Source organism: Electrophorus electricus, chromosome 20, assembly GCF_013358815.1.
Source record: "Electrophorus electricus isolate fEleEle1 chromosome 20, fEleEle1.pri, whole genome shotgun sequence".
Lineage (NCBI taxonomy): Eukaryota > Metazoa > Chordata > Actinopteri > Gymnotiformes > Gymnotidae > Electrophorus > Electrophorus electricus.
Genome location: NC_049554.1, coordinates 13030821 through 13055837, shown reverse-complemented (window position 1 = coordinate 13055837; position 25017 = coordinate 13030821). Strand labels below are relative to the sequence as shown.

Here is a 25017-nt window from a genome sequence, read left to right as displayed (position 1 = left end):
CTGTTACTAAGGAGTGTGTGTTTTGCGAGCAGGACTCCAGACCATCCCTTCACAGGGAGGCAAGCTTGAGATTGCAGGCACAGTGGTGGGCCAGTGGGCAGGGACTCGCAGAGGCAGGGGGCGGGGCTCCTCCCCCATTCAGGTGGTGTCCGTTGGTGGACCAACCAGAGGGTGAGTGAGGGGGGCAGTTTTAAATGTTCAAAGGTGAACTTCCCACGAACCCTGTTACAGGCGAATATCCATGAATATCTTGATAAACCAGAACTATTATTTACTTTTGTGTAGACGACCAAGAGGTATAATTTCAACTCCTGTTGTAAGGACCTTTGGCCGGGGAGCCAGATACCACAGTAGAGGTTTCAGGAGTCCCGGATCGTACCAGGTTGGTCAAATTTGCCTTTATTCTCCTCCCATGAGTTGCTTCCTATTTACTCTCATAGGAATAAGTTTGGGCGTAATTGCTTGTTTATGTCTCCTGTAACCACATATTGAAAACTGACTCTAGATAACAAACAGGAGCAGTCATGGCGTAGATTACAGAAATGTAGCAACCCTGAAAGCAGATTTTAAAGAAGAAACAGGCCTCGTGTTTCCAGGCCAGGCCTGCGTACGCCGCCTCCTCTGGCTGGGACGTGGGGAAGGACCGAAAGAAGCCCAGAGTGGAGAGACAGGAGTCCACCGAGGCAGCCGAGAACGGGTTGGAGGACGGGGAGGTGGCGCGGCTCAACGGGAGCGCGGTGGAAAGCAAAGCTCCCATCCCAGCCCAAAGTGCCTTTAGCAATGACTCCAAAATGTGCAATATCGCTCCTCATTTAAATGCACTAAACGCAGACGACGAACGCGACAGAGATGGAGCTCTGAGTGCCGCCGTCTTGAAAACAGAAGAGTAAAACTATTTTTATAGAGAGGAGGAAGGCAACGGAAGGTTCGGGGTTAAGGAAAATCTGGAAAGACAGAAAGCCTACAGTCGGTGTACCTTTTTTCCTTTCAAAGAAGTGATAAATGAGGACTTGCTGTAAGAAATTTTAGAAAATCCCTCTTTGATGCAAGATAGTTACGAGTAATGCCAGTATTTCTCAGTAACAAAAAAATCAAATAATGGACATAGTGTGCCGGTTTCATAGAGAATAGAACCAGTCTAAGGGAGTTTGACTCCCTCCTCACTGATATTTACCTGTCTCAAAACTGGTTGCACAAATGGTTTATTTCATGTTTGCTTGAACTGCAGATTACTTTGATTTGACAAGCTTTTAGTACTCGTAGGTTCGGATGTTCTACCAGTACTTGGCACCGTAGATGTTTGCCATTGTAATTGGATTCATGTTGTCACGGTCGCGGTTTTTTTTTGTTCCGTTTCTTCAGAATAATTTATCCTAAAGACGTAAAACTCACAACCGTAAAAAGACCGAAGGAGTGCATTTCTCACGTGGATGATCACTGTGGGTTTCTTCGTGCTTACAACGTGCAGAGTTGTTGGGGGGTGGGGGGGGGGTGTAAAACTGAGTAACTCTCGTTAATAGCGCAGCTTAGGTTCTGATGATCTGTGTCATGCATCAGCGTTGTGAAAGCCCACAAAAATCAAGAAACGCAAAAATCGCACAAGACGCAAAACGATCCAATTACTACGAACACCCGTGTTTTCTTTGGCAGAAATTGCCACGCATCAGTGATCGATTGTGCGTGTGGTTTCTTGAATCAACCGTAGAACATTAGTACGACGTTTTCAGCAACTTTTCTGCATGGTTCACAACTTTTAAAAAGGTGTGTAGTTATTATGCATGTTGTCCTTTGCTCCATCTCCACAAGTACTGTGCCCATTTGCAAAATAAAAAAGCAAGCTAAGAATCAGTAATAGTCATATAAAAGGTGTTAACTGTTGGTAACTGATTTGCTCACTAACCTTAAATTTTTGTGATTATTGACCTCTGTTGCATTCAGTCAAGAAAAACAAAAAAAACAAAACAGGTGTTATGTAGGCTATTTCTAACCCTGTTGTATTCATCCATCTCTGTATCCATTATTGTACTTGGTTACTGTTTCTGCATTAATACTACCAAACCATCTCTCTGTGGGGGGGGGGGAATCTCAAAAAAAACCTAATCTTTAAAATGACCCACCTCTCTAGCTGGATACAAGTCGGCAAAATATATGACCCCCTCCCATGTGAGACTTTAGCATAAGCAGGTAAAAAATACCGTTTAATCATTTTGGTGTTTACTTTAGTGTTTTCAGAGCTTGTAATCATTACTTAAAGGTTTGTCATCTAATCCTGAAGCTTTTCGTTGCGCATTAGTGATCAGAGATTATGGTGCATCCCCCAGCCCGCGAGACTAAATAGGTTACCTTGACGTAAGTTGCTCGGAGTTTCTTTCGAGCGGGTCGGATGTAGAAGACTCGAGGATCCGGTGCGTCTGAGTGAGTGTTGATGGCATGTGATGTATTTGAAGGAAACCGAATGCAACTTACAATGCTTAATAAAGGTCTTTATTCTTTTAGTATATTCATCCCGCGCGTGGGTGTGTTTTTCTACGTGTCGCCTCTTAAATGTCTCGTGCATTTTCACCGGAGCGATGCTGCGCGCAGACCACCGGTGCTCGCGCTGTCCGGGTACACGTTCTATTTGAGCATCAATGGGCTTTTCTTCCTTGGCGTGAATAATACCTGATTTGTAGCTACATACGCGTAATATAGCCTATGAAACTTATTTTTCTTTAGGATATAGTTTGAGTACTTTTTATAGTTTTATAGTTGAGTACTTTTTCCTCCCGCTGAGACTACTCAATGGCATCCGTGTATGTCCAAACTTTTAATCCAAACTGTCTCATAAATTGTGTACAGTCGCGCCCACGGTTCACATACTCGGTAGTAGGATAAAGATCAGTGGAAATTGGTGAATTTCTGCTTTAGATTGTACAGAACGACCTCCACCCCAATACTTGGAATTAAGTTCATATTCAAACATTCCAGCATATATATTTGAATATACCAAAATGACTGAATTTATTAAAATCTATTTTAAAATATTTCAAATGTATTTTATATGTATTGCAAGTATCAAATCCAGTATTACGGGTTTTATAAATCACTTGCACGTTTTTCAAACACGCTCAATTCAGCGGACTGACATTCTGCGCTATCCTGACATCTTTTCTGTCCATCTGTAATCGCTGAAGATCCATTAAGGCTCTTTTTTTTGTGTACAACCGTCCTGGGATGAACCAGGCTGCAATAGTGAGAGTCATTCATTTTCTTCCAGGATGAATTTGGTCTTTTCAACCAGACTTGCCAATATTACAACTGAAAGGGACACATTTTCTGCTTTATGAAACTCTCAGTACTGTATAGTCACCAGGGGGCACGCACGCGATATTGCACTTCAGGAAACCTTGCAACCCTCCAACAATGCGCCCGTGCAGTAATCCAGATGCTGTCACGGATTCGGGATTTGCTCGGATATGAATGCATGTCCAGTGGAAGTGCGAGCGCACTGAGGATCCTCGTATTGCAGTTTTGTTGCAGGAGCGGGTTCCTGCTGCCCCCGTCTCTCCGGCGTTGTTGTGAACTGATCTAACATGGCGACTGCACCAGTGTATTGCATCTGCAGATTACCTTACGACGTAACCCAGTTCATGATCGAATGTGACGCCTGCAAAGACTGGTTTCATGGCAGGTAACCGGTCTAATTCGTCGGGATGTTCGCGGTGGTCTCGCAGAGTGTTTGGATGGCTGAATTTCGCTCTTGTCTGCTTAGTTGCACGGTCGCGGGCTACGTTTTGGGTTGCCAGAAGAGCGAGGCCGCTTGGAGAAGAAGGCGGAGTTATATTTAGGTGCCTTGCTCGAGACATTTTTGTGAACTGCACAAAAGAGATTTTGTCAGTCGTAACAGTATTTTCTTTTTCTATTTTCTTGCCTTGTTGGCTCGATGCGTCGGCATAAGTCGCTTTGCGAGCGGTGGATCGGAGTCGCTGGTAGTTTCTCGATTTTGCTACGCTACTGTTGTCGTAGCAGAACAGTCACCAGTGGGTGTCTGCCAGCATGAATCGCTATGCTTTATACATTTTTGCCAAGCCATTTTTTGGTCTAGATCGGCTGTCCTGTTTCCGTGAATCGCGAACGTCTTCTTTTGTCTGTCTGCGTGTTTTAACGTAGTCCGATACGTTTCCCCCAAATCTGTCCTCATTGTGCTGAGGACGTCGGCGGCTACATGGTGCACGTCTGCTGGAACAATAATAGGTGGCTTGTGCCAGACATTGCAGACCCAGGAGCTATTCTTGCAGTAGAGCCATGCACATGTATATTCTTTGTCGACTACAAATGATCATATTTGATCAAATCCGTCAATCTGCTCTGCGGTGTGCGTACCAGAGATACCTTATAACCCATGCACTGACAGCAGCGTGCGTAGTCGTAGTAAATTAGTTTAGCCCGCCGCAATGATGGAAGTCGTTCGGTTATTTTTGCGATTTCCCTCCAAAAAAAAAAGGGGGGGGGGGGGCGGAACGCATCGATCCTTTTTGCGCACGAATAAGTCAAAGTCGGGCGCGTAAAGGTTTTTCCGCGGGCGCGTTTGGCTCCTGTAAAGGGCGCAGCGGCGCTCCAGTTCAGCGCCTGGGATCTTTACGCGTCTCATTTTAACCCTTCGGCGAGCGGTGCGTCCGTCAGCCCGCCCGGAGAGCAAAACGGTATCCGCTCGATTCCTTAATCCGGATCGAGCGGAATTATCGTTCAAAACGCCTCAAACGTTCCCAAACGACTCGCTCTTTCGTTTGCCGTGTTTACACACTTTTAAAGGGTTCGGTAAATGTTTTGTGTTATATTCAAGGGCTCGCCCTCAGATCCTAATTCTAACGCGCTTGTGTGTGTGGGGGGGGGTTTTTGTTTTTTTTTTGTATTTAAAAGAAACGCAACTAGCTCTGGCGCGAGCGAGTCCGCGAGCGCTGTGGGTGCACATGACATCAGTCATCGTGCTGTTCCAACTCGTTTTGCGCGGTCGCGTGAAGCTAGTTGCTGTGTTTGCGATGCGTCGTCCGTGTGCGGACGTGTTGCTAGTAGAAGACCTGAACGTCGGCCGCATACTCGCACATTACTCTTGTCTCCTTTGGAGGAAAGTATTTGCCGTTGAAAACGTGAAGCGTGTTCGCTGTGCAGTGAGTGGAAGCGGGCGGGTGGGGTGGGGTGGGGTGGGGGTCCCCCGTTATAGCTGTAATTTATGTAGTTGCGGGAGTTGATGTTGTAGGTGGATGTGGTGGTCATGGATTTGTTCGTTATAATTTCGTCTATTGCTCTGTTTTAAAATGACTTACACGTTGCATGAGTAAATGAGACTTTGTGCGCGCGCGCCCAAAACTGCAGTGTCAAATAATGTATTATAATTGTATTATAATTATATTTATATTAAATGTATTATAATTTTTATAAGTTTTAAAACCTGCAGTTTATTGGTTCCTAGGTTCTTGGCAGCACTATTTTTAACCCATAGAACAAAGTAAAGCGTTCCAGGCAATGACCTTTCATTGCCGTGGCTGTGTTTTCATTCAGACCCACGTCTAGTCTCTTTAGGATAACCCTGCTGCACTCCCTCTTTGCTGGACAGAGAATCCCCTTAGCGGCTCATCTTGGCGATATAAACTGTGGCGCTGATCTGAAGTCAGTTTTTGGGGTTTCCTTCACAATAGTTGGGTGAGGGTGGCTGGTCCTGAGTCAGTATACAACAGGTCTGCGTGATGCCTTCTCTGCCCCACATGCTCCTGTTTGTTGTGGTCTCTGTGCACACACATGCTCTCGGCTTCCAAGGTGGTAATGAATGACATCATCACTCTCTCTCTCATTCTCTCTCTCTCTCTCTCTCTCTCTCTCTCTCTCTCTCAGCCATTCCCAGCATGGCAGACTGTCTGATATCAGTCCCAGTGACAGCAAAGACCACTTCACAGAAGAGCAGCTTTTCACATATTATCTGAAGCTGTCTAATTTCAGTTTCACTTGTATTTATGTTATGGCCATTTAAAGGTACTGCTATCTTAATTTTTCCGTTGAAGCGCCATAAAATTCTTAACCTTTCTGTTAACATTCCTGTTAGGTGTTCAGTAAGAGTCAGGGAGAAGGAATTTTAGGAATAATAATATATTATAATATATAAAAATAACTATATCAAAAAACTAAATAATAGAAACTTTGATTTGTGAATTCTGAGGGGGCTTGAAGTACATGTCAGTAATGACTACAATTGGTGCTGCATTTAAAAGAAGTGTCTGGTTAGTCATGTTCTCTTTTACAGCACACCTACAGGGCACTTCCTGTTTAGACGCTGCGACTGTCCATCGGGTCGGCTATGCCTCACTTATGCGCAACACAGCAGAAACAGGAAAACATTTACACAACGCATACGTAAGAAATATACATGTCATGCACTTAACATAGTCACGGCTGATGCTTTTGCTATCTCAGCAAAGAGACGGGCCAGACCTATTCAGTGATGTAGATTCCAGAATAATCACAGAACAAGTGTGTTGGCTATCGGTTTCCTTTTAGAAGTGTGTAAACCCACAGGCTACCACTCTCTGAATTTTGGCACCATGTTACCAGATTGTCGTTTTGCTCCAGTTGTACTCCCAGTGCTTTCCACAGGCTGCGTGCCTGCGTTTGTTTATTTTATGATGGGAACTTCCATGTAGATGAATCATTTATGTGTGTGTGTTCTCTGGCTGCACCAGCCCTGACCATCAGGGCAAAGTGTATTGACAAGGAGATATTGATGATTAGTAACATAAGTTTCCGATCAACCCTGAGGTGACCGGGGTATTCAAAGAAATTATTTGACCGTACGATTTTATTCACTGTAGAATTAAAATTTGATTTTGATGCTCAATTGGAAATAGGGTCAGTGGTCTAATGAAATCATTGTGAATGATTTAATAAAACGTTTATTATGTTTTTATTAGCCGGGTTCTGATTGGAGCGTAAATCTTGACTGTTGATGATGTAAGTGTACATTAATTATCTATGAGAAGCACTCTGGAGTTTGCCAGTAGCTCAGAATAGGTCTATTTTAAACAACTGTAATTCAATTCAAGCAGCCCCCTTGTTATCACAACTGGTGTTATGAAAATAGGTTATCAAGCACTGCACTCACTGATGAAAAAAACAAAACACCACAAATGACACCTCACTCCATGCAAATGTAAATATTAATAATAAATTCCCTGAGGCAGTTTAGTGAGAAGCCCGAGTAAGTGGCTGTTTGTGTTCACTGGCTGTGCGATGGCAGGGAAGACCAGTTGTGAATTTCCGCTTCAGCCTGACCAGCCTTCGCTGGGTGGAGCACGGATGCAAATAGCTGGGGTGGAGGTGGAGAGGGGCACCCAGTACAGTGTCTGCTGCCTCTTCTGGCAGGAATTGGGTTTGGTGGAAGCACTGCATGATGGGCTTTGCTTAAGTCCCTTTTAACCCTCATCACCTTTCACAACCTCTAGAGAGGAAATGGCCCTCGAGATTTGGGTCGGTTCAACCGAACCGATTAAAACTGAACCGAGTAGGATTCAGCAGCCCAAAAGCACTCCACACGCTGAGAAACCCCGTTGTTTCCTTGTGTTTCAGCTGCGTGGGCGTGGATGAGGACGACGCGCCAGACATCGACATCTACCACTGCCCCAACTGCGAGAAGACGCACGGCAAATCCACCCGTGAGTAGCTTGGCACGCGCGTCGATGGAAGGGGTTCGGGGGGAGGCACGTGCTTGTCGCCATTATCACACATACTAGAGAGTGTTTATGAACACCTTGCAGAATATGATATTCTTTTATACTCTTGAGAATTCAGAACTCTTCTGTCCTGTTAAACTCATAGTACAGTTTTATGTTTCATTGCCATTTATTTGAATCTTCCCAGACAGGATTTGAGGTCCCTGCTAGTGCATTAGTTCTGCGTAACCGCGGAGACGCGGCACGCGGGGGCTCGTGCCTCCACGGCTACGTCTCGCTGAGCTCGCCTGAGCCGTTTTTGTTTTTTTTTTTGTTTTTTCTTCTTCTCTCTTCCTCGGGCATTTTTATTTTATTCTTTTGTTCCTGTTGCAGTGAAAAAGAAAAAAAACTGGAATAAGCAGGACACGGGGCAGAGCGGCGACGTGAGACCCGTGCAGAACGGCAGCCAGGTGTTTATTAAGGAGCTGCGCAGCCGGACCTTCCCCAGGTGCCACTGGCCTCTCTGCCCATCCCGTGCCGAGCATCAGCAAGTTATTAGTGCATGAGCGTAACGGGTAGCTTCCCCACATCACCCCCTAGATGCATACTAAACCCTTTTAGGGTTTTTGGCTAGCATGCCAGTAGATGGCGTCCTCTGACCATGTTTATAACGCCCCCCTACCCAAAAATACCCCCGCGGAGGATGCAACGCGGCAAAGGCAGCGTTCCTGGTAGCGCACAGACTGACCACGCTGTCGTTGCCTCGCAGCTCGGAGGACGCGGTGGTCAAGCTCGTTGGGAGCCAGCTGACCTTGGACTACCTGGAGGAGCACGGCTTCGACGAGCCCATCCTGGTGCTGAAGAAAGACGGGTTGGGCATGACCATGCCTGCGCCCACCTTCTACGTCAGCGATGTGGAGAACTACGTGGGTACGGGCCTCCCTGTAACCCTGCTAATACATCCTTACCGCATATAAATAATATTATAATAGCCAATATTATAATATTAATATTGATCAGTTAATAGTGATCAATATTTAGTAGCACTGCATAAGAGCGCCTTTTCCAATGGATGTACACGGAATAAGGCGTCCCGTCCTGTCTTTGCATAGCAACCTGTGTTTTTATTTTGAACTTTATTTACAATGACTGCGTAGAATAAAACGGAGCGGCTCTCCGTTGTCATCACTAGGGGGCGCTTCTGCATTCTGAAAGTTCAACAATGAAATTCTCCAATCTCAGTTACATTAACAGTATTAATTATAGCAATAACAAAATTACAATAGTTTAATATTGTTTTTATTATTGTTGTTATTAATTTGAACAATTTTGGAAATGTTGCTTCCATATTATTCATTCTGGAAATAACACCTTTTTTCTCTTTCCAGGACCTGACGTTCTTGTGGATGTTGTCGACGTCACCAAACAGACTGACAGCAAAATGAAGCTAAAGGAATTTGTGGATTATTATTACAGCACGAACAGAAAGAAAGTATTAAATGTGATCAACCTGGAGTTCTCAGACACAAGGTAAGAAAGACTCACTTTCTCTCTCTCACTCTCTCTCTCTCTCTCTCTCTCTCTCTCTCTCTCTCTCTCTCTCTCTCTCACTAAGCAGGCATGCTGCGTCAATGCTACTGGTTCCAGTTTAAAAAGTAGTACAGTCCATTTAGTTGGTGCTAGTCGAAACAGACATTTGAACAAGAGCAAATGTTAAAAGTGTGTTGAATGTTGTGTGTCGCTGTGCAGAATGGCCAGCATTGTGGAGAGCCCGCAGATTGTAAGGAGGTTATCATGGGTGGAGAACTACTGGCCTGATGATGCACTGCTAGGGAAGCCCAAAGTCACCAAGTACTGTTTGATCTGTGTCAAGGACAGCTACACAGACTTCCACACGGAGTGTGCCGGTGCCTCCGTTTGGTACCACGTCCTAAAGGTGAGTTTCTGCAAGGACGTCACACATGGTATTGCCGTTTATTAGTAAATGTGTGTGTCTAGCACCATATTGTATAACCAGATTTTTAAAAATGTACATCTATTAATTATTAAGAGCAGAAATTCACAAGGAGTTTTGTTTTCAGAGTGCATGCGGACCTTATGCGGAGTGTAATCACTAATGATAACAAACGTGCTGTTCATTTGTAGTGAAGAAGATCAATGTTTAAAAACAGATTCTGTTATCACCGAGGATGAAGGATACACAGAACGAGTCAATTACACACACTGAGACGATTCATAATGAGAATTAATATCCGATTTCTTGATTTCAATCGGTTGTATTAGGTTATTTTTTGGCCAAAACCAAAGATTGTGTCTTGCCACTATGTGATATGCTTTATGGAGGCATTAGCAAAGATTGTCTTCTGTTCATGTCTCACCTGTTTCACTGGGAGGATTAAGATGTTGTCTCTGACCACGTAACAAAGCCTTTTCTCATTTGGTCGAGGTTCATCAACTAGTTTAGTGAATCATCAGAACACGTTAAAGTAGGTCTTGTTATTACCTCGCTTCTGTGGTCAGAAACTTTACAGACACGGAGCAACAAAAAACAATGTTTTTTTTTTTTTCCTGCTGGCCAGCAAAAAAATGTAAATAACAGAAAAACAGCAAACGAAACCCGGAAAAGCTGCATTTTTGACATGCAGAACACACAGACAATCTGCTGAGTCCCAACACAATCTCTGCACCTTCGTGTTAATGTGGAGGTGACTGTCGATCCGCGGAAGCGGGGACAGGAAATACCAACATGAAGTATTAAAACAGAGCAGCGGCCTACCCCAGAGCTGCAGCAAGAGCTGCACAAGTTTATTTTGGCATCTCTTGTGCAGAGGAGTGGCTTCCTGCCGGAGGGCTAAAACACAAAATCCCCTGTTCAGCATTTTCCTGGTGTCGCGGAGAAAAGGACGTTCTAAACGGCCACTTCGGATTCTCCCACAGGAATTCTGTTGGCTTGAGATGCTGTAACCAAGACAACCATGGCGCAACTGTCTCCCTCCCCCAAAAAATCTCCATCCTTTCAAGGTCACTCTGTTCTCGCGGCTGTGGTTGTGGAATATGCTAGGAAGGTTCAAACACGTGTCCCCATCAGACGGGACTTTAGGTGCTGGAGTAAATATTTATGTTTTGTGCCTCTCAGTTCTTCATTCGTTCTCTCTGTGCACGTTACGTGATTTAGCTGTGCGGTGGGTGACTCATGGAATATCAGAACCTTCTTCAGGGTACACAGTGGCTCTGCCACAGATCCAAGATGGTCTAGAATGTTTGCTTTATCCTAGCTCCTCGCACGCCTGTTCCAGGTGTTCTGCTTCCTTCTTGCTTACCTGAGCTGTGTTTGGCCTCCCCAGGGAGAGAAGATCTTCTTCTTAATCAAGCCCACCTCAGCCAACCTGTCACTCTACGAGCGCTGGAGGTCCTCCGCCAACCACTCCGAGATGTTCTTCGCCGACCAAGTAGACAAGTGCTACAAGTGCATCCTGAAGCAGGGCCAGACGCTGTTCATTCCGTCAGGTGAGGGGTATGGGGGTCGGGGCCGGGGGCAGGACGGAGTGCTCGTTAATCGTAAAAGGCTGGATTGGCTGTTGCAGCGTTGGAATCACCGAGTGCCACAACATGCGAACGAGCTCGCAAGCAAGTCACATGTTTGGCCGTGGGCTTTGAGAATGGTGGCCAGTGTCAGATGCTCCTGACAAACTGGGGGTTCGGCGAATCACGGCATTCCCATGAGCCATTTTGGTCAAAATGACAATCGTTAACTAGTCAAATATTCCTCAGTGTGTTTTGACATTTTGCAAATCATAGCAGCTTAATCTTATTACAGTATGTTTTGCTGTATTCGCAACCCTGTTGCTTTTCATGCACTAATGGCTTTTGTGTGCGTGATGCCGTGTTTCGCTGTTATTGCAAGGCAGGGGAAAGGTCGTTCTTGTCATTTCTTCTGCGAGTGTGTGAGAAGGCCGTTCGTTGTTGCGACTGGAGCAGCTCTGGTGACGTGCCTGTGACCTCTGCCCCCTGCAGGATGGATCAACGCCGTGTTGACGCCAGTGGACTGCCTGTCTTTCTCGGGCCACTTTGTTCACAGTCTGAGCGTGGACATGCAAATGCGGTAGGTCCGCTTTGGTTCGCACGCTGCTCCTGGGAAATATAAACTTCCTTAACGCTATTCCCACATTGCGGACGATCTTTTGGCTTGGTTGGGGGCAGTATATCACGCCGGAAAACATTTCTCATTTCTCCAGATTTTTCCTTGTAATGCGCAATGCGACACGGGCCGACTGCCGCCGTCGCCGCTAAGGCGTTGGGCCGGCGGCACCGTATTCCCGTCCACAGCTACACAAAAAAGCCAAAGGTCATGTGCACCGGCAGGCCAGGGCGCCGCGCACTTCGGCAAGCTCACGTCAGTCCACGTCGTCACGTGCGCTTCTCTCCACGCAGGGCGTACGAGGTGGAAAAAAGACTCAAGGTTGCCAGCCTCACGCCGTTCTCCAACTTCGAGACTGCGTGCTGGTACGTGGGGAGGTACTACCTGGAGAGGCTGAAGGGTGAGTGTCACGCGAACTGTTCCTGAGCCATTTAAGCCGGCCCCCTGGCGCTGGTCCTGCCGTGCGCGTGGACCTGCTCGAATGCGCCACGTTTAACGTTTCAAACGGAGGTGGCGGTAGTGGCATCCGGATTTCCACGGGGAAATGCTTCTGTGCGTGAAGTCTGAGCTTCCCGTGTGCTGTGGTCTTGTGGTGTTGTCGCTGATCTGTTGCCAACAATGTTACTGCCTAAGACTGCCACACAGTGCTACTTTCAAAATGAAATTCATACCATAAACAGGCTTTATTTTTAAAAAATAGGCAACAATACAGTGTTTGTGGTTTTTTTTCTGCTCTCCTCAGAATTTCACTTTGGGTCAAAAGCTTTAAAGGTTTGTGCTTCTTTTAGTTTAACAAAAGTGCACGTAGCGTTAGAAGAAGGGCAGGACTGGGAGAAGAGGAGGTCGCCAGGCGCTCTGAAGAAGCCGTTGTGACATGTGTGGATTACCGTGCCAAGTGGGCGCAGCTTTTTGCTAGGGAAGGTGTCATGTGTAAGGGAACCGTCTCCGGTCTAAGGAGTGTGAGCTCGGTGTCAGCAGCCCTGGCGTAACTGAGCTGAGAAAGAGTCCCCGTCCCCCCCCCCCCCCCCCAGCAGATGAACTCAGCAGGAACAGTGTTGCCATCATTAGATCGGCGCATCGCAGCATTCACAGATGATTACCTTCAAAAGGCAGGATCAGTTGCTCCATTACAGCCCAGCATTTAATCCGGCCAGCCCTGCACTCTTTGTTTATGTTTCCGCCATTCCCCCCCCGGCTCACGTTCCTCAGTTTTGCCAGATTGCTGCAGCGCGCGCACAGCTGGGTGTTCTAAGGGCCACACTCCCTCTCCCGGCGGCATGACGTCCACATCAGGAGGGGGGAACGCTTTTCAGGGTTATCGTTATAAGTTTGGACGCTCCATGTGTGGAGAGTTAGGGGCAGCATGGGGGAGGGGGTGTGTCTCAGCTCTTTGCCCCACCGGTCCGTCTGTCTGCCCAACATGCCTCCTCTCTCCTCCTCTCTCCTCCCCTCTCCTCCTCTCTCCTCCCCTCTCCTCCTCTCCCCTCCTTTCCATCTCCCCCTCGCAGCTTCTGCACTGGGTCCGCGTTATTAATGCAAATGCAGTGTGTGGCGTGTTTCCTGTTGTGGCTGGGCACCCAGTCCAGTGTAATCAGGAGTGGAGCATGTGTGCGGAGGCCGTGGCTGTGCTGGGCCCCAGAGGATCTCAGTAATCAGGCGGATGTATGAAGGGCCATTGTTGTTAAGCACTAATGGCTTTTCCTGCCAGTGTGTTCCCGTTTGGACCCTGATGTAGTACATCCCCACCCTTCAGCAAAGTGTCATGCTCTGACTGCCTCTGACAGAAACGCTACATCCTGGCCACTGCTGCTAATGATTTAAAGAAGCTGGCAGTGTTCCAGGGTCATTTAGCAGAGTGAAAAGGTATAATCCATTATTTCATATTCGCTAATACAGATTTCAAATGTACTGGTCGAAGCAGTGCTGGGTGGTAATAAATGATAACTGTGGTATATCACCGGACAACGTTGGGCCGGTGTTAGCTCAGTGGTTAAGGTACTTGACTTGTAATCGAAAGGTTGCTGGTTCAAGCCCCGATGCTGCCAAGTTGCTACTGTTGGGCCCCTTAACCCTCGACAGCTCAAGTTGTACTCAGTCGCTTTGGATAAAAGTGTCAGATAAATGTCAGTGTTTTCCCTGTTTCTCCTGGAGGTTTCCTTAAATGGAGCACCACTGTGTTGCGTCGCGTTAGTAAGACTTCAGAAGATCAGAATGCAAAACACCAGTTGTGAAAACATGTCAGTTCTGGCCAGTGCTAAATGGTAGCGCACGAACATCATCACATATTTTAAAATAATTTTGCAGGTTTACACAAGGCAAACAAGCAAGCACCTTCTTACCTGGTACACGGTGCCAAAATTATCAATGGAGCCTTCAGATCATGGACTAAAAAACAGGTGGGTGTATTTCTCACTCTGTTGTAAGTCCTTTTCTTTCTTGTTAAGGTCTCTCTGATTCATTGCTTGACATTCCTTTTCACCGAAGGCGCTTCTGGAACACGAAGACGAGCTTCCAGAAAACATGAAGCCGGCACAGCTCATTAAAGACCTTGCCAAAGAGATTCGGAACGCTGAGGTGAGACGATTCCCTGCGCATTAATACTGTAGATGTGGACGGTGCCAGGTCAAGGCTAAGCCCAGTAAACCATCCAATACAGTTGAACTACAATTAATACCGTTTACATATTCATCTTATATGCAAATCTTGTAAATATATCAAGTCCAGACGTTTGATTTAGTTGTTAATCTTAAGGTATAGTAATCAGTAACTACAGTGAGTCATAGTAACTACATTAGTAAGTATATTTCAATTGACTGGCGGTTCCTTTGTCCGAGGGGGAATGGTTAACAAACCACAAACCCACAAACGGTGTCTCTTCTGCTCCAGAACGCAACTAAAGCCATAAAGAGTGAGCCAAGCAACTCCAAGCCCCCAGCGGAGGAGCCGCCATCCGCCCCGTCGGAGCCAGAAGAGCCCATGTCACCCAGCCGCATGTCTGCTCCAGCTCCGGACAAACCGTCCAGAAAGAAAGCTCCCAAGCTCCCGAAACCCCCCAAGCCCCCAAAACCGCCTAAGCCACCAAAAATTCCCAAGGCACCGAAACCCCCAAAAGTGCCAAAGGTGAAGGAGGGTGGGAAAAAGAAAGGGAAGAAGGTGAAGGAAGCAGGGCTGCCCGAAAAGAAGCCGTCCAGCCTCGGTGGCCTGGAGTCTCACGCGAAGGACATCCTGACCAAGATGGAGCCCAAAAAAGGGAAGGTGAGAGGATATGGAGCAGTTTAGGGCAGCGGGAGCTCAGTGATTGAGGTATTTGACTTGTAATCAGAAGGTTGCTGGTTCCAGCCCCACCGCTGCTGCTGTGGGGGCTCAAGTTGTGTTCGGTCATAATTGTAGGTTGCTTTGGGTAAAAGTAGCAGCTGGATGCTGCAAATGTGCAAACCTTATGACGGCCACTCTCGCAGGGAATGGGGTGTGTCAACAGTCATCTTGAACCTGAACAGAAACAATGTATTCGGGCAACAGTGTTTTGTGCAGATGTGTCCTTGACTGACCTTTACAGGCTCAGTTGTTTCTTGTTCTATGTTTTACAGGCTACGAAGGGTGTGGTGAGCTTCCTGGAGAAAGAGATGAATAAGCAGAATGATGAGGAGAAATTTGAGATTCGGGAACACAGTAAAAACAAAACTGAGGCAAAATGGAAGTACAAGGTAAGCCTGCGGATCAGAACACGGCGAGGAACAGATCCCAGATCAGAGCATATCCCAGATCAGAGTAGATACAGATCAGAGCTGATCCAAGATCAAAACAGATCCCAGATCAGAGCAGATCCAGATTAAAACACATCCAAGATCAGAGTAGATCCTGATCAGAGCCGATCCCAGATCAGAGCGGGTCCTTCCAACCAGACCAGTGCAGCTTCCAATACCCATGCAAATAATGTCAAACCTACAGCGCGTCTGAAAGGTCACAGTGAAGGGGCGGGTTCGGCGATCACCCAAGAGCAATTTACACACCCCAGACCACAGCAATCAGCAGAAATCATCTAGTGTTCCCTGAGTCCGGCGCCCAGCAGAAGTAGCACCAGAAGAAGTCCCCACCGGGGCTTGGGGGTTTAGCTAATGCTCTTACACTATGTCATATCGGTGGCATGCTCAATAAGTATTTACACATGCCTCAGTTTCTCCAGCAAATACAGGCCTATTGCTTCGTTATTGTTGGACAACGTAGGCTGGCTTTTGTAGGAAAAGCTCAATTCTGAGGAACGGAAGACATTAGTTGGCTTGATGTTTCATGGAAAAGTCAATGCCAAAGGGACCAGGGATGTTTGTAGTCGCTCCAAATCTCCTGATCCAAGCACAGCTCCATGGCTGTCCAAGTGCTTGCAGATGGAAGGAGCTTTGGCTAGACGCTCGCCAAGGTCGCCTGCCCACATGTCCTTCGTGTTTCTCTTTTGACCGCTATTAGTCCTGCTGTACTGAACAATTTCAGTTTCTCACGTGCGGAGCTGTCTAATGAGCTGCTGTTCACCACAGAACCTTTGGCAAAGCGACGATTGAGGAGAATGTTCTGTTTTCCTCTTGCAGAACAGCAAACCAGATTCATTACTGAAAATGGAAGAAGAGCACAAATTTGAAAAACTGGGACATAAAGACAATAAATTTTCCTTCTCAATGTCAAACAAGAAATTGCTGGGGTATGTATGCTGCTGTGTACTAAAATAAACTGTTTGATCAGCTTACACATTATTTACTGCACTGTTAATATTATAAGCGTGTTCAATTCATCTACTCCCCTCGGTGATTAATCTCTGTTCATTTTCTGAATATATCCGAGCGCGCACCTGATGAAATGTTGGGCAAGGCTTTTCTGTACAGCTCAGAATTAGACTTAAATCCCAGCACAGGCTCAACTTCCCATAAACACAACTTGACACAGAGAAGGGACACCCCACCCCCCCATACAGATGCCGTGGAACCTTCCAGCCAGTCTTATGTATGACTGAGTGCAGAGATGAGGGCTTAGCACAGAAATTTAGAAATCTTGTAGTCCAATCCTACAATGGAAACTCCTGCTACAGTGTGGTGGTGTTAGTGGCGATTCCTGCTACAGTGTGGTGGTGTTAGTGGAGATTCCTGCTACAGTGTGATGGTGTTAGTGGAGATTCTTGCTACAGTGTGGTGGAGTTAGTGGAGACTCTTGCTACAGTGTGATGGTGTTAGTGGAGATTCTTGCTACAGTGTGGTGGTGTTAGTAGAGATTCCTGCTACAGTGTGGTGGTGTTAGTGGAGACTCCTGCTACAGTGTGATGGTGTTAGTGGAGATTCCTCCTACAGTATGGTGCTAGTAGAATCTCCTGGTACAGTGGTGGTGGTGTTAGTGGAGATTCTTGCCCATGGCCTCAACGTCCCAGAAGCGTATGTGTTGCTGTGTTTTTTATGATGCTTTGATGCTTGCGTACGATTGGCCGGTTTGACACGGGCGCTCACCTGCCGGACTGTTCATTAGCTGACTCTTAACGCCGCGCTGCTTCCTCAGGGCGAAGACGCTGAAGTCACAGACCAACTCGGGTGTATTTAGCTCCTTACAAAATGTGAAGGAAGACAAAACCAAGCCAGTGCGAGACGAGTACGAATACGTCTCGGACGAGGGGGAACTCAAAATCGACGAGTTCCCCATTAGGAGGAAAAAGACTGCAGTGAAGAGAGACTTCTCCTGTGAGTGGTGTTAACAGAGGTTTGGAGAACACCTAAAAAGTATTGAGATACTGTTCGTGGGACCTTGAGATTGTGATGATTGTTTTCTCAGAAAATTAATTGATCGCCCAGTAAACATTATCATTACATTATTATTAAACATTATTATTATTATTGTTATTATTTTCCAGTTTTATCCAACATTAAGGAGCCCATCCAGCCATCAAAGAAGCCAAAAATGCAGCCGTCGGTTATTAAGGTAATTTAAGCATTAAGAGTGTTTCTTTTTTTGACAAGCTCTCTAAGCTTCACACCAACATCCAGAAGACATTTCTATAACCACTTGTGTGCTCTGATTAATCATACATTCTGAGAAATTGCGACTTAATCGCTATCCACTTCCCCGTGATGCAACTAATAGTTTCCTCATGGATATATTTAAAACACACTCTCACCAGTAGGGATCACATGTGCCAGTGCCCAGTTCCCAGCCCACTGAGCTGGTGCCAGGAATCTTAGAAATTCCCCTCAATGTTCGGACTTGAAGCAACATGCAGGGCTAATCAAGGAGATGTGTCACTCTTTTCATTCAGAGTGCAGATTCCTCGGATAATGAATCACTCCACATAGACACAGAGGCCAAGACTGAGGTCAAAGGTCGCAACTCCAAAGCCTCCAAGAAGAAAGGGGGCAGTGCAGCGGGGATCCTGGACCTCCTGCAGGCCAGCAAGCAAGTGGGTGGCATCGACTACAGCAACAACAGGTAACCCTGCCTCCACCAGCCACGCCCACCACCATCTTTGTCATCAGCACCACCTAATGCAGCCTTTCAAACCGTCCCCTTTGGGCTTCGGCCGGGTAGTGGCTCAATGGAGGAGGTGGCAACACGCGTGGCATCACGCCCTCTGGTGCGCGCGGCTGCGGTTCAGCCTGGGTGGGGCGTGGCCTGGCCTCTTTGGGAGGAAGGCGTCCCGGCGCTTGACAGGTGGGTAGTGGTGGCTCCCCCCTAGGGCTGGTTCAAGCCCTACCACTGCTAAGTTGGGCCCCTTAGCAAGACCCTTATCCTCAGTTACTTAACCATAATTATAAGTTGCTTTGGGTAAAAGTGTCAGGTAAATGAGCTTGACATAAGGCACTGAGACCCTCTGTGGTGTAGTAGCTGTAGGCCTAAAGTTCAGAAGCCTTCCTGGGAAACTAAGGGACTCGAGAGATCCGCACTTCACGTAAACGGCCACATATAGACTGTGTTTTTAATTTGTAAAACACTCCATAGATTACAGTTCATACTTGCACATCAGAAATGTGTACTCTTCTATGGTGATACATACAGTGCAGTATCGAGTGAGCAAGAATTGTGAACGAATCGTAAAGGAGATGGACCAAGAAACATGTTTGGTAGTTTTAAGCACTGGCGAACAATTTTAGGTATTTTGGCAGATAGATAAGATAATCTAAACTTCGCGCATTACAGTTTACTACTCAGGAAATTAGGCAAAGGTTAAATGAGTCTTTTGCTGGCTGACCTCATGGCCGACTTACGCTTTACACGACTGGCCCGCTAAATGCGCAAACACAGCAGGAAACTAGCCGGTACTGCCGAGATCCCGCATTGGGGCTGTCACCCAGTTGCGTGTGCGGCTCTCCTCTTGCCTAAAGTTTACACTTCACTACTTACCATTCTGGCAGGCTGTGCGTATAAGCGCCGTTCGTTTGATAATCCTCCGCTATTAATTTGTCAAAATGTTCCGGGCGCCGGAGAACGCGCCCCCCCCCCCCCTTTTGCTGTTTGCTGTTTTGCGCCGCGTTTGATGGTCTGTTTCCACTGCTGAAAGCTGCAAATTAGCACCAAGGTAGGAGGGAAAAGGAGAAGAAAAACATCGTTAAAATATGTTAATTTCTCAAATTATTTTTTCATGCGTTTAAACTTGACATATGACTGTGGATTGCGGGGAGGAAATGACTCTAGTCAATTATAACCACATTAAACAGCTACTTTTCTCATTGTTCCAGCTCACTGGTTAATGACTTAATAGGTGGTAATCTGGATAGGATAAATCCGTGTGTTTTTCTGCTGTTTTCCATAAGCTGGAGGCAGATGGAAGTGCTATTCTTCCGTGTGCTGCAGGGATGAGAAGGCCTGCAGTTCCCATAACCTGCACGTACACCCGGCTTAGTGGGACTTTTAAAGTCACGTTTGCTTCCCCGCATGGCCAAATCGCAAAGCGACGTGAACTAAAGTAATTTAGAAGCCACATACAGAATCTGACCAGTCGAGTCAGAGGAGCCCAGTGTACAATTAGTCATGTCGTTAAACCGAATAATAAAAACTAATGGGGAAGTGAGTTTAGTTCTTTCAGGTTTGAGAAAGTGGAATGAAATTTTAGTCAGTATGTATGCGTGGGTTGCCTTAGGCCTTGGAATGCACAGCCTGTGTGAAATCCGGAATGCCCCGCACCGGATCCGGAATGCCCCGCGCCAGATCCGGAATGTCTCACGCCAGACGTCTGTATGTCGGCCGTACAGGCGCGCCCTTGGCCTTAAGTGGCCGTGCATATTTCGGGGGGGGCTGGTTCTTAACTCATCTGCCAATTGTTTGACCTATCCCATCATTCCTGGCTCTTCTCTCAGTCCACGGTCCTTTCGAAAGCGTACGGCACACCCTGCCTGCTGTGGAAAAGCTTTCCTCACTGAGCCTCGCTTATGTGCCGACGCCGTCACCCTGACCCCGCCCGCCCCCCCATCCATGCACGCAAGCACCCTCATAGGTTCTGATGAGCTCCCTGGCTCCCTGCAAACCCGCCATGCCTCCCCGTTCCTCCCTGACTCTAAAACTCGAAAACTCTTCTCATTCTCCCTGACACTTGGAGTAATGTGTGTGTGTTGTGTTATTTCTTATTGATGGACTTACAGTCAGCCACCTGCATCCCCCAGCACGCAGGAGGCCATCCAAGGCATGCTGTCCATGGCCAACCTGCAGGCCTCGGACACCTGCCTGCAGCCCGCATGGAACAACAGCCAGGCCAAGAGCAACTCGCACGGCGGCTCGACCGGCAGGAAGCCGGCGGGAGGCGCCGGCAGCAGCAACGGCAAGCGCCCGGCCAAGCGGACCCCCAAGAAACCGCGGAAGAGCAGCAGCGTCGACAGCGTCGACATGTTCGACGACGACCAGGACCATTTGGACGCCTGCTTCAAGGACTCGGACTATGGTGAGGTTCCAGAGAGATGAGTACTTTGGAAGGCTTGTATCAGAACAGGTAACATTAGTACCATTTTCAAGTGCTCTGGGTTTTCAGAAAGAGTTGGTGCCTCTAGAGGTTGTGTGCCATGTTTTCATGTGTTTTAGTGAATAAATCAAGGTGCTTCTAGAAAAACATTCTTTCACAGGCATAGAGGGCTAAAGCACAGTTTAGAGCTTTTTTCCCGATCCAGCATTCCCGATCCAGCCCACCCGATCTAGCACACCTGTTACTGTTATGAAGTTTTCAGAAGCTGAATCAGGTGTGTGGGCCAAGCTAAAGTTATCTCTGAGAAAGTCTAGAGCTAAAAAGGGAATTCTGTAGCTCCGAGGCTGTTCCATACTGGGAATGAGGAACAATTGGGCAGCACGATGACAAACGGGATCAATTAAACTCGTAATTGCTCTTTGATTCCGACTTGGAGGTTCTCATTTGGGGAGAGTGTCAGGCATTTTGTTTATTCCGCATGGAAGGGTATCCATATCCCGTCTTTGATTTCCGTTCCAGGGAACTACTTTCTCAGCTGTGCTCTCTTTGTGAACCTTTTCCAAAAACAGCAAGGCCATTAGTAGCCTGTTAATAATCCATTAGCCAGCGATCTAAACTGTTGTTTTAAATGCTTTTTGATCTGATACTCTTAATTAGTCATAACTTGCATGCACACTCGCTATTGAGCTCACACCAGGGGAGCGCTTTATCAAACACGAGAGCACTTTTATTTATTTTTTGGTCTTGATAATTGTTGGAAATTGCACGTTTTCTGGTGTGGGAGATCAAAGGGACTAGGTGCAAGCAGGCGGAGAGAGCATGAAGCAGCTGTCGTACATCTGTCCCACACCATCGTTATATCGCTGCGCCATCAGAAAGTCTTCAGGAGAACGCACACACACACACACACACACACACACACACACACACATATGCATGAGGGAATAAGCATTTGGTGTTGTTGCAATGCGTGCCAAAAAAAAAGTCTGACACTTCATTTGCCACAGTTTACCCCTCTCTGGAGTCGGAAGAGGACAACCCCATTTTCAAATCTCGATCAAAGAAGCGGAAAAGCTCGGACGACACCCCGTACAGTCCGACAGGTACGGGCCGCGTCGCTCCTGCCCTCGGTGTTCGTCCCTGGGATTCGTCTCCCGTGCTGCAAGTGCAGACGCTGTTTGGGCTGAGAGGTGGAAACGGTGTGTTGCGTTTGCTTTGTTTCTGCAGCGCGCGTTGGCCCGTCCATACCGCGACAGGAGCGGCCAGCACGTGAAGGGGCACGGGTGGCTTCGATAGAAACGGGGCTGGCGGCCGCCGCAGCCAAACTGTCTCACCAGGTGAGCGTCTTCCCCACGGCACAACGTGAGCCGTCGAACACGTGATTTTGTAATCGGCCAGCCTCCGGATAATTGGGCTGAGTCGTGTCTTTGTGTTATGACGGTCACGTTCTTTCAGCCGCCTGCCGACGTCGCACTCTGTCGGTCTTGTGTAGCTGTTACACTCCTTTAGCCTTGTGTCGGCGTCACACTCTCCAGCCTCGTTACGCTCTGTCCTTGTTACAGGAGGAGCAGCAGAAGACCAAGAAGAAAAAGAAGAGTGTTAGAAAGAAGCTAGTGGTTGTGGAAGAGCCCCCTAAACACTCTCAGGACAGCAGTTCCCCAGAGCCAACCCCTGACCCAGAGAGCAACGCGGCTGACCACGAATACAGCAGTGGAGTAGGCAAGCCAGTGGGCGGCCCCCAGCCCATGGCCCCAGGAGTTTTCCTCAACCAGAGGCACCCATCTACGTCATCTCCCAACAACACCTCATCCCTGCCAGCAAAAGTGGAGCGCGGGAACTCCGCAGACGCCAAAGGTGAGTCAGCGACCCCCCGTACGTCTACGGAGGTAACCGACGGACGCCGTAATGTTGCATGTAATGTTTCACCACGATGGGCCTGTACGTAATAAAACGGGATTGGGGAGTCACTGATAACCTTAACGCCGCTCCGTTCCCTCCCCCAGCCAAGCGGCTAAAGAAAGGCATGGCCACGGCCAAACAGAGACTCGGAAAAATCTTAAAGATCCATCGGAATGGGAAGCTCCTGCTGTAATGGGGAGGAGGGGGCAGAGAGGTCACGTTTTCTCCTGATGTTCTTATGGACCCCGTGGACTAGCCAAAAGCGAAGGAGGTGGGCAACAAGAACTGAAAGAACAGAAAAAAAAAACAGAAAGGGAACGCAAGCGGAATCACGCAACTTTTTCGATTTCTAAGAAGAACATAGCTCAAATAGGTTTTTGCCTCGACTTACACTTTATAACTTTCAGATATTAAAAAATGTACAGAATACCTGCTATTAATATTTTGTAAGAAGAATTTGTCTCGTTTTACTACAACTGTCAGTTTATCAGGGGTTGCTAAGATATTATGAAATTCATAGCAGTCATTCCAAGATAAAGAAAGTATCCCTTGCATGTATTCAGTCGCATGCATGCATTGGTAGAGGGCGCTGGGACAGCGGGTGGAAATCCAGGAATATCATTCCTGATCTTTGGATGTGGCTTATCATTGTCTTTTGATGTTCAACAGGTATTACTGGAGACGGTTTCTTTTGAAATTTTCACAATGAGTGCCCCACATAAGTCCGATACCCCACATTAATGCTCCTTGAGACAAAAAGGAGCTTTCGTAAGCGTTTCTTTCATGGAGCAAGTTACTTTTGTTTGCTAAGCACTATCACTGATAATATTTATTGACCTATATAATTGTATGTCATAGGTAGTGTGAAGAATGCCTGAAGGCACTTAAAGACATCAAGGAAGCACAAAAAATTAAGTGATATTGTGAGTAGTTTCCAATGTTTTTGTACCAGCTACTGTGAACCACAAAGTGTAGCGCTTCATTTGATATTCGGTTTCACTGTTATTTCGATTTTTGTTTTTAAGACAATAGGATTCGTTTGTATGTTTTCTTGGAATCAAATGTCCACACCACTTTATGACAAGTCATTACATGTGTATCATGAGTGAAAACATGTTTCAGGTTCATTATTTGCTTTGAATTAATTTTCTTTCACATTATGATGTATAATATATTTCATCTCAGTCTAACATGAGATCTACAACACACTAGTAAGTCATACTAAAACTGTTAGCAATACTCTCAAAACTATTTTTTTAACCCAGATCCTTTATCAAATCTGCTTTGCTTCATTATGTCCCAGAGAGCGTTTTTGTGTGTGTGTGTGTGTGTGTGTGTGTGTGTGTGTGTGTGTGTGTGTGTGTGTTTGTGTGTTTGTGTGTTTGTGTGTTTGTGTGTGTGTGTGTGTGTGTGTGTGTGGGTGGGTGGGTGGGTGTGTTTGGCACAAGTCACGTCGTAACTTTTGTGTTTAATGTTACAGTACTGTTTGTAAATGTAGTCTCTCTTGTTTCTTCATTTCCCCCCCATCATGTCATAAAACATTCTCTAAAATAAAACACTAACAATATGGGACCTATAACTCTGATAAGCCTCATCCACTTCAGTCTGTTTCACTACACAGGGATACTTTCTCTCCTCTGTTCCTCTCACAGGCAGCACTTCGTACCCTAGACTGAAATATGCATTTATATGGCTTCACAGTACAGTATGTAGAATGTAGCCTGTATATAGCTTTTTAAATGACTGCGTTTTGTAATCTTTTTTCCTTAAGGCATCATTATACATTTTTACTAGTTTTTTGCAAATTATAAACAAAAACGTATATATATAGATATAAAAATAGCCATTTCTTTCTACTTTTTGTTTTGTTAGACACACAGTAGCTACAGTTTGCTTTTTTTTTTTTTTTTTTTTTTTTTTTTTTTTTTTTTTTTTTTACATCTTTTTTTTATGTTTTATTTTGTTAGAGAAAGGTGTTGCCTGGAGAACAAAAAATAAATCATTGTTGCGTAAAGTATCATATGGCCTTACATACACGAAAAGTACACGTATCGATTCATTCACAACAGGGGGAGGGAATCTTGACAGGGGATGGAAAAAAGAAAAAATTCAAACAAAGCAAAGGTTTCTACAACCAGCCTCTCGCTTGAGTTCAGCCGCCCTGCTGGGAGTCGACGTCCTTTTACTAGCACCTTGTGAAGTGTTTTCTGTGTCAGTGATGTAATTTATTAATGTTTGTAGCCTTTTATACTTGTGTAATTCTTAAGAGGTTTTTGTTTTAAATATTTTATCAGTGTGAGAGCCCCCTAGGAATCTTGTGTCAGTAACACGCCTCATTACGTTGTGGGCAATAGTTCCATTTTTGTCTTAGTAAAAGCATTTGTTCCATT

The 25017-nt window shown here is 46.4% G+C and overlaps 2 protein-coding genes across 10 annotated transcripts in view; both read left to right on the top strand.

The window, feature by feature from the left end:
- Positions 1-2504, top strand: part of LOC113586361 (constitutive coactivator of PPAR-gamma-like protein 1 homolog) — a 14058-nt gene extending 11554 nt beyond the window's left edge. For 4 of the 7 annotated variants that reach the window (XM_027024413.2, XM_035520301.1, XM_027024430.2 and 1 more), the window contains exons 15-17: positions 33-171; positions 286-382; positions 582-2504. In XM_027024413.2, coding sequence (XP_026880214.2) covers positions 33-171; positions 286-382; positions 582-890 — 545 coding nt within the window. In that variant the 3' untranslated portion in view covers positions 891-2504. The remainder of the gene's footprint in view (positions 1-32; positions 172-285; positions 383-581) is intronic. The other 3 variants (XM_035520302.1, XM_027024439.2, XM_035520305.1) reach the window with 1 other exon arrangement.
- A 312-nt stretch (positions 2505-2816) lies between these two features.
- Positions 2817-23739, top strand: phf2 (PHD finger protein 2). 3 transcript variants are annotated; one of them, XM_035520266.1, is made up of 23 exons: positions 2817-3670; positions 7594-7679; positions 8070-8184; positions 8446-8606; positions 9065-9206; positions 9426-9612; positions 11021-11183; positions 11691-11778; positions 12108-12214; positions 14119-14210; positions 14299-14388; positions 14701-15069; positions 15402-15518; positions 16395-16504; positions 17347-17525; positions 17696-17763; positions 18098-18267; positions 18367-18489; positions 20415-20710; positions 21736-21831; positions 21956-22065; positions 22291-22582; positions 22732-23739. In XM_035520266.1, exons 1-23 carry the CDS (start codon positions 3573-3575, stop codon positions 22818-22820), a joined length of 3348 nt encoding a protein of 1115 aa, XP_035376159.1. In that variant the 5' UTR covers positions 2817-3572; the 3' UTR covers positions 22821-23739. The 3 variants fall into 3 exon arrangements, with proteins under 3 accessions (XP_035376159.1, XP_035376161.1, XP_035376160.1); XM_035520268.1 differs by lacking the exon at positions 18367-18489 and having other exon boundaries at positions 2819-3670; positions 20436-20710; XM_035520267.1 differs by lacking the exon at positions 18367-18489 and having other exon boundaries at positions 2819-3670.
- The last annotated feature ends 1278 nt before the right edge of the window (positions 23740-25017 follow it).

What these genes read in the sequence shown, in the direction of transcription:
- phf2 (XM_035520266.1), top strand. Translation starts at nt 3,573, where the DNA reads ATGGCGACTGCACCAGTGTATTGCATCTGCAGATTACCTTACGACGTA. An exon ending in AAAGACTGGTTTCATGGCAG is followed by an intron (nt 3,671 to 7,593) that starts GTAACCGGTCTA and finishes CTTGTGTTTCAG; the next exon opens with CTGCGTGGGCGTGGATGAGG. An exon ending in TGCAGCCGTCGGTTATTAAG is followed by an intron (nt 17,764 to 18,097) that starts GTAATTTAAGCA and finishes CTTTTCATTCAG; the next exon opens with AGTGCAGATTCCTCGGATAA.